The following is a 16,067-nucleotide window of genomic DNA, read 5'->3' as shown; positions in this document are numbered from 1 at the left end:
TCTCTCGTGTATGCTCCCCTTCCATCCCTTCCCTCACTTCAAATGACACCACAACCGAGTCCACTAGTGAGAGGGCCAAATACCTCAATACTGTGTTTGCTTCCAAATATTGTGTCCCCAGCCCCTCACTTACTCTACCCACCCTTCCCAGTTGTAACCAACTGCTCTTGGGCTCTGTCTTTTGAACCTGAGAAGGTGGAGAAGTTTCTGGCAACCCTTGGCTGCAACTGGGCCAGATGGCATCAGCTGACGAGTCATAAACACCTACTCTGCTGCTCTTGCACTTCCTCTCTCTGCCCTTTTCACCCTATAATTTGCCCAAGGTCATCTTTCATGTGCATAGAAATCAGCCAACATCATTGCATTTCATGAAAAGGTACAAAAACTGATCCTCTTGACTGCAGACCTATCAGCATACTACCAATCATCAGCAACGTCATTGAATCCATCATCGCAGTTTATATGAAATTCTTCCTTTTCTCCAAAGGCCTCATCTCACTATCTCAGATCACAAAGTCAGATTCATACCAGGTTACTTTACCTTTACCATGCTGCTTCGACTCTCCAAACACTGGATGGAAGCCCTCAATGTCAGACATGAGATCAGAGCCGTCTCTCTGGAGATACCTCATGCTTTTGATAAAGTCTGACATACCACCTTACTCTCCAAACTCTCTGCCTATGGCATCCAAGGCCAACTCCATACATGGGTTACTGACTTCTTCCATTCGCGTAGCCAAAGGCTCACAGCAGAATCCTTTCATCTCCTCTCCTTGTTAAGGCTGGAGTTTTGAGCCCTGTCCTATTCCGAATCTCCATCAACAATCTCTCACCCTCTGGAAAATCTTATATCTTTTTGCTGACGACTCCACCCTCTTCCTCCCCACATCCCTCTGTCACGACATCCATTATCCTTCATATAGGCAGGCTGCAGCCTCTTCCCTTTATTCAGACATTGAAAAACAGGACCGAAAGTTTAACAGCGGCGTAGCCGGGCTTGTAATATATCATAAACCACAAACACCTATGATTAGCTTTTTAAACAGTCCCTAATGCTGTTTATAACATTAAACAAAGAAATTTGGAGGAATCCCGACATCTGTGAGGTAAGTTTAACTTACAGAACTGAGGGAAGATCTACCGTAATCTATATACCTCACAAGGATTGGGTTAATAACATGCTATCAAAAACCCGAGGCGAATTCCTTAGTTCTGCGGTCGTTAGCTTCGTACACCCCTTATCATTGATTCATGAACCATACACCGCTTCAATCCATTAACTTTGTATTCACGACATTGGGATTAAAGTGTTATGGTGAAATTTACTATATCATTATTATTACTATAACGAAAACGATACTACTGAAACGATACACTACTGTATTAAGAAACCTGGGCTAAATTTGTCCAAAGCGGTCCGGAGGTGAGGCATGAAGCCTAAGGCCTATACGTACCATTTTGATGGAAGAGACGTAACGCCAATGCTTTCGACATTTGATGGTCATTTTAACAATCGGTTTGTTTATGTTTCACACTGAATGAAAAACGTCAAGGTCGAGCATGGCGATTGTGATATATGACAGGTTTGACGATATTAACGAAATTGGATCAAAATGCTGGAGTGTGGAGAGTCAGCCGCCATATCGCCATAATGACAGCAGACGTAATCGCATCACCCTGTCATATGACCAGATCCTCAGCTCTGATTGGTATACGTTTGAGAAGACATACATACAGATGGACAAACACTGTTCTAGACGGCTTTGCCTTATGGGCTATGCCGTAAAAATCACAAGCTGGTGAAACACTTTGAATATGTCTTTAAATCCTATCCCTATCTGTCCGTGTGTGTGTGTGTGTGTGTGTGTGTGTGTGTGTGTGTGTGTGTGTGTGTGTGTGTGTGTGTCGCTCTACCTCTCTATCTCTCTCTCTGTCTCTGTCTCTCTGAGGACAGTTTGGCAAACCCTTCCATATACAGTACTTCCTTAATAATCGTCTTGAAGAAGTTCAGTCATTCAAACATTTGAGTGTCCCTATCAGTTATTAGCTTTCTTCGACAAACCATATTTATATAAGTTGGCCACCAAAGCCAGTCACCAGATGGACATCCTCTGTCATGCAAATTCCTTCCCTTGGCACACATTAACTTGTACACACATACAAGGTCTTCATCCACAGCTTGAGTAATGCTCTCGCCTCTGGGCTAGTGCCCCTGCTTCACATCTTGCTGAGCTTGACCCCATGGAAACCAAGGCCTTCGAGATCATTGGAATCTGTTACGATGAAGCTGAATCTATGGGCCTATCACTTCCACGTTGCAAACAGGTGGGTGGTCTCTCTGTTTTCTGTCACCTCCTTTCTGGTCTTGCACCCTCTACTCTTTCCATGCTTTGTCCCGTCCCCCACCTCAACCCCAGGTTTCTGCAGGGTGAACGCTATCCAGCAACAATGCCCTTCTGGTGAAAATATCTAAATCCAGGATCACTGTTCACCTCCAATCATTCATTTCGCTTTTCTAACATTCCCTTCAATATCATTCTTCCCTCAAGGCCTTCAAGATAGTTGTTCACCACCATCTCAGCATCCTTCCAAATTTTCCTTCCTGAGAATTTGCTTCCTTATCCATATTGTCTACCCCGTTCATGCTCTCCTTCCCCTCCTTTCTTCCCCAAATCCCTTATTTGTCTAAGTGTTTGCCTCTATTTTATCCCTCAACACTGATGTTGGTGTGTATCCCTCCTCTCTTTCTACTGTTCCTTTTGTTGCATTACGTCCTGATCAAACACTTGGAATATGCATTTTTGGCCTGCACCTCCACCTGACCTGCATCTTATGTTTTCAAGCTCTTCCACGAGCCTCAACTTTGTATACGAAAAGAGACAGGATCAATGGAAGAATGTCATCAAAATTCCAGCATTTTGTATGCATATGTAAAATGCAGATGGTTCCTTAGAGGATTAGCAAATGTGGATAGCAGGACACATCTCCACTACCAGCATTGTGATGGCAAAGGGAGTGGATGGGGCAAGTCGTTCACACATGATGGATGACTAAAGAAGTAGCAGCATGGCGATCTCGAGATTAGTGTTCAAGAAACCTTGAGTAAAGTTATACAGAACAAGTAGACCCCATGCCAAATAAATAAATAACACATCCTCCAGTGCGCGACATTGCCAGGGCACCTTGGGTGCCCGGCGATGCCGTCTTGCAGCACATGGAGATTGAATTTAGAGGGAGAAACAACAAACAACAACAACATGCATTTTAAAGCCATTTTCCCTGCTAGAGTGGGGGTTAGCCCTCTTTTTTTGAGGCAATGTTTTTATGGCCAGATGCCCTTCCTGACGCCAACCCTCTTAGTCGCCTCCTACGACACGCAGGGATACGATGTACCTATTCTAAACCAGGGTACACACCGGGATATGACAGGGAGCAGTGGACAATAATTGATTGAATAACTGATTAATTGTGTAATTAAAATAAATTAATAATAATTGTAAAATAATTATTTTTTTTATCAATTGACTAATAGCATACCTAAACCACCACTGTTTTATCCGAATCTGTAACTTTTCGAAAATAAAGTCATTAACCGAAAAATTAAATAATTAATTGATTAATCAATAAATCAAAAATACCCTTTACAGCCAAATCACTTGGTCACTATTGTGGCCAACTTTTAGCTTCCTAGCTTAAAGGATGTCTCAGATATCGCCCGAACAAACAAGAAAAACACTAGAGCAATGCGACTGTTTCACAAATATGCCTCCACGTAGTCCCTGTGCATGGCAATGGGTAGATGCCCTCGTTCACTGTCCTAAAAATAAACAAGTTTGATTTAAATCCATTCAGCTGTTTTCAAGTATCCCAATTTTACCAGACAGGACAGTTTTCACATCGATTGGTGAAGCTATTTCGGAGAAGGGAGAAGGCATCTACATCGGCTTTCAAGCTAATATGGCTGCCAAACCACATGACATATGACATGAAAAATGTACACTCTACATATGTATGGGTAGGGGATCACGTTTGTGAAGTTTTGTGCTAATCGGATAAGGTTTGTTTTTCTATCCAAGATGGCTGCCAAATCACGTGACCTACAATGTCATCATTTTCAAACTATATGCAACAATGGTGTTAGATGACATTTTAAAAATTCTGCATCGATAGGGTAAGCGGTTTCAGAGATGTAATTATTTAATATTTCCTTCAATCAAATATGGCTGCCACACTATGTGACCAATGACGTTTTCATGATCAACTTTTAATTGCCATGCTGAGTCAATGACACACGTAAAGTTTCGAGTCCATCAATTTGATGGTTTGGGAGATGTTTTTGTAAGGCTTTAGGTAAAATCCAATGTGGCTGCCAAACCATGTTACCTATGATGCCATAAATCTAATATTTCAATACAAATGGGTCATAGATCATATGCAGGGAATTTCAGATTTTTAGGATAAGGAATTCGATTAAAACATTTTTGGCTGGTATACCACTTCACCGATGATGTCATCATTATCATGCTTTTGCTCCCCATTGGGAGTACTTGACAATGTGCCAAGTTTCAAATTTTGTTTCCATTCAGTGGTTCCCGAGAAATATTATTTTTAATTATTTGCGTTTAATCCAAGATGGCGACCATACCACGTGACCTCTGACATCATAATGATCACAAAAGCATTCTGCATGGGTGTCGCTCCTACCCTAAAGGTTTTGTCTCAATCGGGCATGTGGTTGCTGAGAAAAACGAGGTTTAACCCGGACGGACGGACGGACGTACGTACGGACGGACGGACAACCCAAAAACATAATGCCTCCAGCTACCTTCGGAGGCAAAGGCATAATGAACAAATAGAGTGAAATTTGAGTACTCCTTTTTGGCGCACAACATGGTGGGGCCCCCTTCAGTGCCTGGCGATGACGCCATGCAGCACCTGGAGATGGTATAGAGAGGGGTGGAGTGAAATTATCCTTCTAATGCACATTTTCTAATAACTAAGAAGATCCTCAAAGCCAAACAGGAAATCAGAGCCGTCTCCCTTGACATATCTCGTGCCTTCGATATGGTCTGGCACCCCGCTCTGCTCACCAAACTCTCCTCTTATGGTATCCATAGAAATCTTCACGCATGGCTTGCGGACTTCCTCTCCGCTCGCAGTCAACATGTGGCCCTGAATGGAATTCTCTCATCTCTTCCTGTTCAGGCTAGAGTTCCTCAATGCAGTGTTCTGGGCCCTGTGCTTTTTCTGGTCTTCATCAATGATCTCTCTGACACTCTGGAAAATCCTCTGACACTCTGAAAATGAGTGGGGATTTTTACCATGGTGGTAGAGTAATATACCCAAGTATCTCCACTGGCCTTGCATTTCCACCCAGCACGCATCTCCACCCAGTACGCATCTCCACCAGGCACGCATCTCCATCTGACATGCATCTACACTCGGCACGCATCTCCACCCGGCATGCATCTCCACCAGGCACGCATCTCCATCTGACATGCATCTACACTCGGCACGCATCTCCACCCGGCACGCATCTCCACCAGGCACGCATCTCCACCTGGCACGCATCTCCACCTGACACCATCTCCATCTGGCAGGCATCTCCACCCGGCACATATCTCCAGCTAGGACGCATATCTTGCAGAACACATCTCCGCCCGGTACGCATCTCCACCCGGCATGCATCTCCACCTGGCACGCATCTCCACCCGGCACGCATCTCCATCTGGCAACATCTCCAGCTAGGACGCATATCTTGCAGAACACATCTCCACCCGGTACGCATCTCCACCCGGCATGCATCTCCACCAGGCACGCATCTCCACCGGGCATGCATCTCCACCCGGCATGCATCTCCACCCGGCACACATCTCCACCCGGCACACATCTCCATCTGGCATGCATCTCCAGCTAGAACGCATATCTTGCCAGAATGCATCTCCACCCGGCACGCATCTCCAGCTAGGACGCATATCTTGCCAAACGCATCTCCACCCGGCCCGCATCTCCACCCGGCACGCATATCCACCCGGCACGCATATCCACCCGGCACGCATATCCACCCGGCACGCATATCCACCCGGCACGCATATCCACCCGGCACGCATATCCACCCGGCACGCATATCCACCCGGCACGCATCTCCACCCGGCACGCATCTCCACCCGGCACGCATCTCCACCCGGCACGCATCTCCATCCGGCACGCATCTCCACCCGGCACGCATCTCCACCCGGCACGCATCTCCACCCGGCACGCATCTCCACCCGGCCCGCATCTCCACCCGGCCCGCATCTCCACCCGGCCCGCATCTCCACCCGGCACGCATCTCCATCCTGCAGGCATCTCAACCCGGCATGCATCTCCAGCTAGGACGCATATTTTGCCAGAACGCATATCTTGCCAAACGCATATCTTGACAAATGTATATCTTGACAAACGCATATCTTGCCAGAATGCATATCTTGCCAGAACGCATATCTTGCCAAACGCATATCTTGCCAGAACGCATATCTTGCCAAACGCATATCTTGCCAGAACGCATATCTTGACAAACGCATATCATGCCAGAACGCATATCTTGCCAGAACGCATATCTTGCCAGAACGCATATCTTGCCAAAATGCATATCTTGCCAGAATGCGTATCTTGTCATAACGCATATCTTGCCATAACGCATATCTTGCCAGAACGCATATCTTGCCAGAACGCATATCTTGCTAGAACGCATATCTTGCCAGAATGCATATCTTGCCAGAACGCATATCTTGCCAGAACGCATATCTTGCCAGAACGCATATCTTGCCAGAATGCATATCTTGCCATAATGCATATCCTGCCAGAATGCATATCTTGCCAGAACGCATATCTTGCCAGAATGCATATCTTGCCAGAACGCATATCTTGCCAGAACGCATATCTTGCCTGAACACATCTCCACCGGGACTGTACCACCAGCAGAACTGTATCTCCACCTCGCTACTCATCTTGTCTAACGGGTAAACGATGTAAAAGTGTTTATAATGAGTACCAGCAGCATCTGGTTGTGATCTGACATCAGCAAACATCGATGACGTAATTGTACTTTAACCCTCATCAGGAATGGTAATTTTCATGAACTGCACGTACATAACATACGTATACCGAACCGTGATGGAAATTGTCATTCAATGACACAACGGGGGTGTCTGGACAACCAGATCGGTGATTACTATGAAAGGTGAGATTCAAACGTCGGATTTTCAAACCTGGCACAAACACTCACTCATTGTGAGTAGGAATTTGAGAAAAGTATGAACTATGAACACGCATTGTAATCGCTCAAAAATATGTTATGTACAATCTGATGTAACATACTCTGTTACAGGGTGTTGGTGCTGCCGAAGCAGTTTCATGGTAAATACTATACTGGGTGATTTGCCATTGCTTGCCCAGCACCAGTAGTATTTATGGCAGGTGTTTTGTAATTTGTTCATGGTGCCGGCGATAGCTCACCTACTCTTCGTAAAGGACACCGTGGGGTCTTTAACGTCCCCCAACTAATGTCAGCGGACAGGACGCCTGTTTAACGTTCATCCGAGGGAAGTGCACACACAATGATGGATCACCCTGCCTGCCAAATAGCTGAGTCGGGATTCAAACCCAGGCTAGACAGCTTCTAGGCGATACCTGGAGACCATCCTGCTTACCTCAAGTACAATACACGTCCACGAGACCACAAGATACAATTTAGTACATTTCTGCTGATATTTGGTGTGAAAATATCTCCCTCCAAATACAGGCGGAATTTTAGAGCGCATCTGCTAGCGAAGGAACGACTTGGCTGGTAGTCATGGCATCCTCACGATGGAAGAGTACCACGCCGATCGGTCAGACATGAGGGGCATTCAAAAAGTGCTCGGAACGTCATAATCTTACTATAATTCACCAAATGTCTGTCCGTCCGTCCGTCCGTCCATTCGAAGGTACCACAAAAACGGCTGAACTGATCGCAACGATATTTTGGGTGGGTAATCCTGTGATCTCCTGGAGTAAAATAGGGTATATTGTTTTTCGAATTTCAGCTTTGACCTCCAGCATTTTCAGGTTTGGACTCCTGCATAACGTTATTTTCCCGGATGCCGCACAAACGGCTGCACCGCTGCACTGATCGGCTGCACCGATCGGACTCGGTGACCTCGGACAAAGACCTTTTATAAGGACATGGGTTGAATCCCTGCTTGAGAGAATGCCAACCCCCTCCCCGCCATCATGGTCATCTCTCCAACTCACAATCCCACGAGATATGTGGAAAGGATGACCCAAAACCAATTATATTCTTTTTGATTCATATATAAACATCATTAAAAGTATATAATGACCTCGGCCAAAGTTCAAACGGCGTGGGTTTAATCTCGACATGAGAGAATCCACATAGCTATTTGGGCGGTGAATAAGCTAACAGATCACTGTCTCCATCGATCTTGCCAAGGCCGTAACACCTATTGGCTCAAAATCCTTTTAACTGTTGACTTGGTAGTTTTTACAATGAAGGAAACATTAACAATGTTGTTAAAAGTATATTTTGTGATTAATTTGTGATTGGAGTTATGGTGTTTGGAATGAAAAAAGAGATGTCGAGTTCAAGTAAATGACAACATTCCGTGATGGTTTCTACTTTCCAAACGTGAACTTCGTGGATCTCGAAATGCAGATTCGCCACAGACCCACGATCGATGTTTCTGTACGTGAACGTACCCGTTTGTTTGCGAAGGGGTACGTTTTTCATGAAAGTCCTTCACGAACTTGCTGTCCATGTCTGGCATGCGACTGAAAGTGCTACAGGAATGTGGAATTTATTGGTTTCATTTTTTAGCATTCGCTGTATCTGCATTGCCTGTTTGCTTCTGGCCTCCCACCCGTGCGCAGCACGGGTATCTCACTAGTCACAATAATCCAAGAAAAAATTTGTCTGTTCCCACAGATATTTGTGCAATGAGCAGAGAAGTACATTTCTTTCCTAATCACGTGTTTATAAATGGGGGAAAACCTTGGAGACTCTTGGACACTTGTGAGGATCTCATTCCGAGAGAATTTGGAACACCTTTCGTATGAACTTATGTGACACCACTGACCACCGGGTATACGCCCACTACCACCGGGTCGACTACCCCAATAACGTGCACCTTTGTGTGGGGTCGCCAGGGGAAAGGACTAGACCCAAGTCTTTCGGAACCGGCTGGTGAGGCCTGTGGTTCGACTGAACGGGAGTATTTCAGGAATTAATAATTTGTTCAGAGTGCCGGCGATAACACACCTCCATTTCATGAACGACACCGTGAGATCGTTAATGTCCAGCAGCCGATAGCAGATAGGACACCCGGCTTAATGTCCATCCAAGCGATGGCGCATCTTATGATCCAACATCTTGCAAGTGAAACACCTATAGTGGGATACCTGGTGTTGGCCTAATGGTTAGGGTGGTAGGCTTGGGATCCTAAGGTCCTTAGTTCGAATCCTGTTGAATTAATGCCAGGTGGGGTTGACTCAGCCTGTCATCCTTCCGAGGTCGGCAAAATGAGTACCCGGTACTGGTTATAGAGAGGCATTGCAGACAGACGGGCCCACTGAAAAATGATGCAACCAGCAGCAGGGAGGCTGCAAACGAACCACCCACCACCTGTAGTGGGGTCGGGAAACAAACCCAGATTAGAAAGCTCATTGCTAAGCAAACGACCTCCGCACCACCATGTCCGTCTGTACGGTTCGCCAACAGCCCGGAAATCCCACTTGGGAAAGGAAGCATTCTCGGATTGCCTTCATTTCATTCCCTCGTCTCATGCCAGCCAATGCGTTCGACAGGTTAGGATGGGTACACCTGTTTCTGTTTACACACACAGCAACAACAACATAATCCAAAAATATTTTATATTTCACCTGCACTCAGTGCATGACAAAAGCGCACAGCGGAACAAGAAGAAGAACACACAAACAAACACAACTCCAAGAAGAACACACAAACAAACACAACTCCAAGAAGAACACACAAACAAACACAACTCCAAGAAGAACACACAAACGAACACAACTCAAAGAAAAACACACAAACAAACACAACTCAAAGAAGAACACACAAACAAACACAACTCCAAGAAGAACACACAAACACCCCAATAAGAACACACCCCAAGAAGAACACACAAACACAACCCAAACAAGAACAAACACAACCCCAAGAAGAACACACAAACAAACACAACCCTTAAGAAGAACACACAAACAAACAACTCAAAGAAGAACACACAAACAAACACAACTCAGAAGAAAACAAACAAACACAACTCCAAGAGGAACACACAAACACACCCCAAGAAGAACACACAAACACAACCCCAAGAACAACACACAAACACAACCGCAAGAACAACACACAAACACAACCCCAAGAAGAACGCACGAACACAACCCCAAGAAGAATGCATGAACACAACACCAAGAAGAACGCACAAACCCAACCCCAAGAAGAATGCACGAACACACCAAGAAGAACACACAAACAAAACTCCAAGAAGAACGCACGAACACAACCCCAAGAAGAACGCACAAACACACCAAGAAGAACGCACCAAGAAGAACGCACGAACACAACCTCAAGAAAAACGCACGAACACAACCCCAAGAAAAACGCACAAACACAACCCCAAGAAGAACGCACGAACGCACCAAGAAGAACGCATGAATGCACCAAGAAGAACGCACGAACACAACTCCAAGAAGAACGCACGAACACAACTCCAAGAAGAACGCACAAACACAACCCCAAGAAGAACGCACAAACGCACGAAGAAGAACGCACCAAAAAGAACGCACGAACACAACCCCAAGAAGAACGCAAGAACGCACCAAGAAGAACGCACAAACACAACTCCAAGAAGAACACACGAACACAACTCAAAGAAGAATGCACGAACACAACTCCAAGAAGAACACACAAACAAACACAACTCCAAGAAGAACACAGAAACAATACTCCAAGAAGAAGGCACGAACACAACTCCAAGAAGAACACACAAACAAACACAACTCCAAGAAGAACACAGAAACACATCTCCAAGAAGAACGCACGAACACAACTCCAAGAAGAACACACAAACAAACACAACTCCAAGAAGAACACAGAAACACAACTCCAAGATGAAGGCACGAACACAACCCCAAAAAGAACGCACGACACAACTCTAACAAGAATGAATGACCAGCAATGCCTTTGTGCACTGCCACACTATGGGAATATGAAAACGTGGAGCAGGTTTGAAAAATGACGTCATCACGCTATCGAGGTACACCGTACAGGTCTGAGCTGTGTTCTACCTGGAAATCAAGCACTTTCTAACAAATAATCACACACTCCAAGAAGAACGTATTAATAGAACACAGAACACATAGAAGAACGTGTTCATAATATCACCATAACCTGGGGTTGTGAAATAAAATATATAAGGATGTATTATCACCACAATCGATTACATATCGGAACAACCACTGTATATTATATTACAATTACAAAGACAACACGAAACCATGCACGATCCGGATCATTTCATCGTTTTTACACCCAAATGTCCCACCGTTCACGAGTCGCGGACATCTGAGGGATAAATTTTTCATTGTAAGAAACATTCCCGTTTGATGAAATTGTGGACACGTTGGTCAAGAAAAACTCACGGGATGAATCAAGGTGCGCTGTTCGAGGTGCTGCAGGTGGAACGGAGTGCGAGCAGTGTCGGCTGGGAGCTTAATGAATGCATGGAGAGTGCGGACAGCGCAGAGAGAGAGAGAGAGAGTGCGGACAGAGTGTGCGGACAATGTAAGGAGAGTGCGGACAGAGTGTGTGAACAGGGCAGGGAGAGCATGGACAGAGTGTGTGAACACTGCAGGGAGAGCGCGGAGAGAGAGAGGGGACAGTGCAGGGAGAGCGCGGACAGAGTGTGGGGGCAGTGCAGGGAGAGCGCGGAGAGAGAGAGTGTATGAACAGTGCAGGGAGAGCGTGGACAGTGTGTGGGGACAGTGCAGGGAGAGCGTGGAGAGAGTGTATGAACAGTGCAGGGAGAGCATGGACAGAGTGTGTGGACAGTGTAGGGAGAGAGCGGACAGAGTGTATGAACAGTGCAGGGAGAGCGCGGACAGAGTGTGTGAACAGTGCAGGGAGAGCGCGGAGAGTGTGTGTGGACAATGTAGGGAGAGCGCGGACAGAGTGTATGAACAGTGCAGGGAGAGCGTGGACAGAGTGTATGAACAGTGCAGGGAGAGCGTTGACAGTGTGTGAACAGTGCAGGGAGAGCGCGGAGAGAGTGTGTGGACAGTGTAGGGAGAGCGCGGAGAGAGAGTGTATGAACAGTGCAGGGAGAGTGCGGACAGAGTGTGTGGACAGTGCAGGGAGAGCACGGAGAGAGTGTATGAACAGTGCAGGGGGGGGGGCGCGGACAGAGTGTGTGAACAGTGCAGGGAGAGCACGGAGAGAGTGTGTGGACAGTGTCGGGAGAGCGCGGAGAGAGAGTGTATGAACAGTGCAGGGAGAGCGCGGACAGAGTGTGTGGACAGTGCAGGGAGAGCATGGAGAGAGTGTATGAACAGTGCAGGGAGGGCGTGGACAGAGTGCGTGGACAGTGCAGGGAGAGCATGGAGAGAGTGTATGCACAGTGCAGGGAGAGCATGGACAGAGTGTGTGGACAGTGCAGGGAGAGCGTGGAGAGAGTGTGTGGACAGTGTCGGGAGAGCGCGGAGAGAGAGTGTATGAACAGTGCAGGGAGAGCGCGGACAGAGTGTGTGGACAGTGCAGGGAGAGCATGGAGAGAGTGTATGAACAGTGCAGGGAGGGCGTGGACAGAGTGCGTGGACAGTGCAGGGAGAGCATGGAGAGAGTGTATGCACAGTGCAGGGAGAGCATGGACAGAGTGTGTGGACAGTGCAGGGAGAGCGTGGAGAGAGTGTATGAACAGTGCAGAGAGAGAGAGCGCCGACAGTGTCTATGAACAGTGCAGAGAGAGCGTGGACAGAGTGTATGAACAGTGTAGGGAGAGCGCGGACAGAGTGTGTAAACAGTTCAGAGAGAGAGTGCGGAGAGAGAGTGTGGACAATGTCGGGAGGGAGCGGACAGATGCATGAACAGTGCAGGGAGAGCATGGACAGAGTGTGTGAACAGTGCAGGGAGAGCGTGGATAGAGTGTGTGAACACTGCAGGGAGAGCGCAGACAGTGCAGGGAAAGCACGGACAGAGAGTGTGAACACTGCAGGGAGAGCGCAGACAGAGTGTGTGAACACTGCAGGGAGAGCGCAGACAGTGCAGGGAAAGCACGGACAGGGTGTGTGAACACTGCAGGGAGAGTGCAGACAGAGTGTGTGAACACTGCAGAGAGAGTGCAGACAGAGTGTGTGAACACTGCAGGGAGAGCGCAGACAGTGCAGGGAGAGCGCGGACAGAGAGTGTGAACAGTGTAGGGAGAGCGCGGACAGTGCAGATAGAGCATGGACAGAGTGTGTGAACACTGCAGGGAGAGCGCACACAGAGTGTGTGAACACTGCAGGGAGAGCGCAGACAGTGCAGGGAGAGCGCGGACAGAGTGTGTGGACAGTGCAGGGAGAGCATGGAGAGAGTGTATGAACAGTGCAGGGAGGGCATGGACAGAGTGTGTGGACAGTGCAGAGAGAGAGTGCGGAGAGAGTGTGTGGACACTGTAGGGAGGGAGCGGACAGAGTGCATAAACAGTGCAGGGAGAGCATGGACAGAGTGTGTGAACAGTGCACGGAGAGCGTGGACAGGGTGTGTGAACACTGCAGGGAGAGCGCGAACAGAATGTGTGAACACTGCAGGGAGAGCGCAGACCGTGCAGGGAGAGTGGACAGAGAGTGTGAACACTGCAGGGAGAGTGCAGACAGAGTGTGTGAACACTGCAGGGAGATCGCAGACAGTGCAGGGAGAGCGCGGACAGAGAGTGTGAACAGTGTAGGGAGAGCGCGGGCAGAGCAGATAGAGCAGGGACAAGTGTTCAGACAGTGCAGGGAGAGCGCGGACCAGTGTGCGGACAGTGCAGACAAATGTGCGGACTGTGGAAAGTGCAGGGAGAGCGCGGACAAGTGTGCGGACAATGCAGAATAATTGCAGACAAGTGTGCGGACACTGCAGGGAGAGCGCGGACAGAATGTGCGTATAATGCAGGGAGAGTGCGGTGCGAGAGTGAGGACAATGCAGAGAGCGCGGACAATGCAGAATGAGCACGGACAAGTGTGTAGACAATGCAGGGAGAGTGCAGACAGTGCAGGGAGGAGTGCGGGGCACTCTCTATAGCCCACCTGCTCTTGAGACGACTGCATGCCGTCCTTGCTCGTCGTCATGGTTGGAATGCTCGGACGGACTTCAGCGAGGACTGGCAATGAGAAAGAAGTGTCGACCAACGATGAGACAGACACAGATAGTAGGAAATTGTGTCCGAAGCACAGCTAGCCATTTGGAATAGATCCTCGAACACGGCGTTACTGTGTTAACCAAATACCCCGTTACAATAGGCGATCAGTGTTAGTAAGTACATCAAGAGATCTGAACAAGACCTGCACACTGAGGTGGACCTGCGCACAAAGCGGAAGAAATCCCTGGTTACCTGGAAGTGCGAAGCCGCGAAGGTCTAGACTGGAGCGCCCGGGGTGCCGGATAAAGGTGTTCCGTTTATTCTTTGCATTTCCATCAAACTTTCCTGAAACACCGCCGGGTCATCGCTCCGTTCGACGCTACACCTTTACTACCTACACCTGTATACTGATGTCTGCAGCCGTACACCAGTTAGGAGGACCGGCCCGGACAAAACACACTACATTCGCCCTGCCTTCATTACTGGAACGTACCATTCCGGGTGCGAACTAGGGGAGGGTTGGAGGGTTAGAAAGAGGATCTCTCTCTCGCAGTTTGTGGGATGGTTTACCCCCTCAAATCCCACATTCACACCGATACCATCACCTGATTCAAGGTCAGTTACCCTCGTACGCAAAATAAAAATTAAACTCAGTAATACACTAATACACCCTCCCTCACCCCCTTCCTTCCCCCAAGTCCCTCGTCCAGCAGAATTGGAATCTGATCCTGGCAAAACGCTACGCTGGGAAGATTTCGGGGATGTGATGTAATTAAATATATAACTAAAACGGCACTCAGTAGAGAGCATACCTCCACCTGGTTGGCCATATCACTCAATGGTGATGAATCCTCCCCCCCCCCCAAAAAAATTTCTCATATCCGAATCCATATTCAGATCTTCACCAAAATCGAATCTATTTGTCCTTGCCAGACACCCAACCTGTCCACCGAGTTTCGTCCGAATCCATCCTTAACCTTTTCAGATATCCTGCTATGTATCGTTTTTGTCCTTATCTCCCAATGGTGAAGAATCACTTACAAAATGCTACGAGCCGGATCCGAATCCGGATCTTCACCAAAATCTCATCATTTCGTCCTTGTCACATACGCTACATCTCTGCCAAATTTTGTCCGAATCCGTCCACAACTGTTTGAGATATTGTGTTCACAAACAAACAAATGAAAAATTACTTATAGAGCGACACTTGGCAAAACAGAACAATGTGTATTTGCATACCTCCGCCAGGCTGAACAGTTTACGCTTTGTATCCCACTGATAGGCTGGATCTGCACCAAAATCGAATTGGCGTGTTCTTGTCAGCTAACCAACTCAAATCCACATCGTTTTGTCATAACTCAAAAACAACTTTTTGAGATAACATGATAAATATATAAATATAGTTTTTGGTCCTATCAGTTTTAGAAACTAGGCCAAGTTGACCTTTTGACCTCAAAAATGGTTGGTGGTTGAATTCAGTGATCTGATATGCAAATCCTCTTCAAATATCAAGTCAATCAGATAAAAATTGAGGATTAGATGAATTTTAAAAGGTTGTTGACCTTTGGCCTATTTTGACCTTTTGGCCTACGCTGATCTCAAAATAGTTGGTGGTTGAATTCAGTTAGCTGATGTGTAAATCCTCTTCAAATTTCAAGTCAATTGGATGAAAATTGAGTATTT

General features: G+C 47.1%; 1 protein-coding gene across 1 annotated transcript in view; it reads right to left on the bottom strand.

Annotated features, from left to right (window-relative positions):
* The window catches only part of LOC137429981 (inactive dipeptidyl peptidase 10), a 380,373-nt gene extending 365,493 nt beyond the window's left edge, over positions 1-14,880 (bottom strand). Inside the window, exons 1-2 of the mRNA XM_068120409.2 lie at positions 14,637-14,880; positions 14,332-14,405 (exon numbers count right to left, since the gene is read on the bottom strand). Of these exons, the coding sequence (XP_067976510.2) occupies positions 14,332-14,373 (42 nt within the window). The 5' untranslated portion in view covers positions 14,374-14,405; positions 14,637-14,880. The remainder of the gene's footprint in view (positions 1-14,331; positions 14,406-14,636) is intronic.
* Between the last annotated feature and the right edge of the window lie 1,187 nt (positions 14,881-16,067).

Source organism: Myxine glutinosa, chromosome 6 (genome assembly GCF_964187855.1).
Source record: "Myxine glutinosa chromosome 6, kmMyxGlut1.1, whole genome shotgun sequence".
NCBI lineage: Eukaryota > Metazoa > Chordata > Myxini > Myxiniformes > Myxinidae > Myxine > Myxine glutinosa.
Note: the sequence above shows the minus strand (reverse complement) of the source record. Positions and strands in the feature narration are given on the sequence as shown.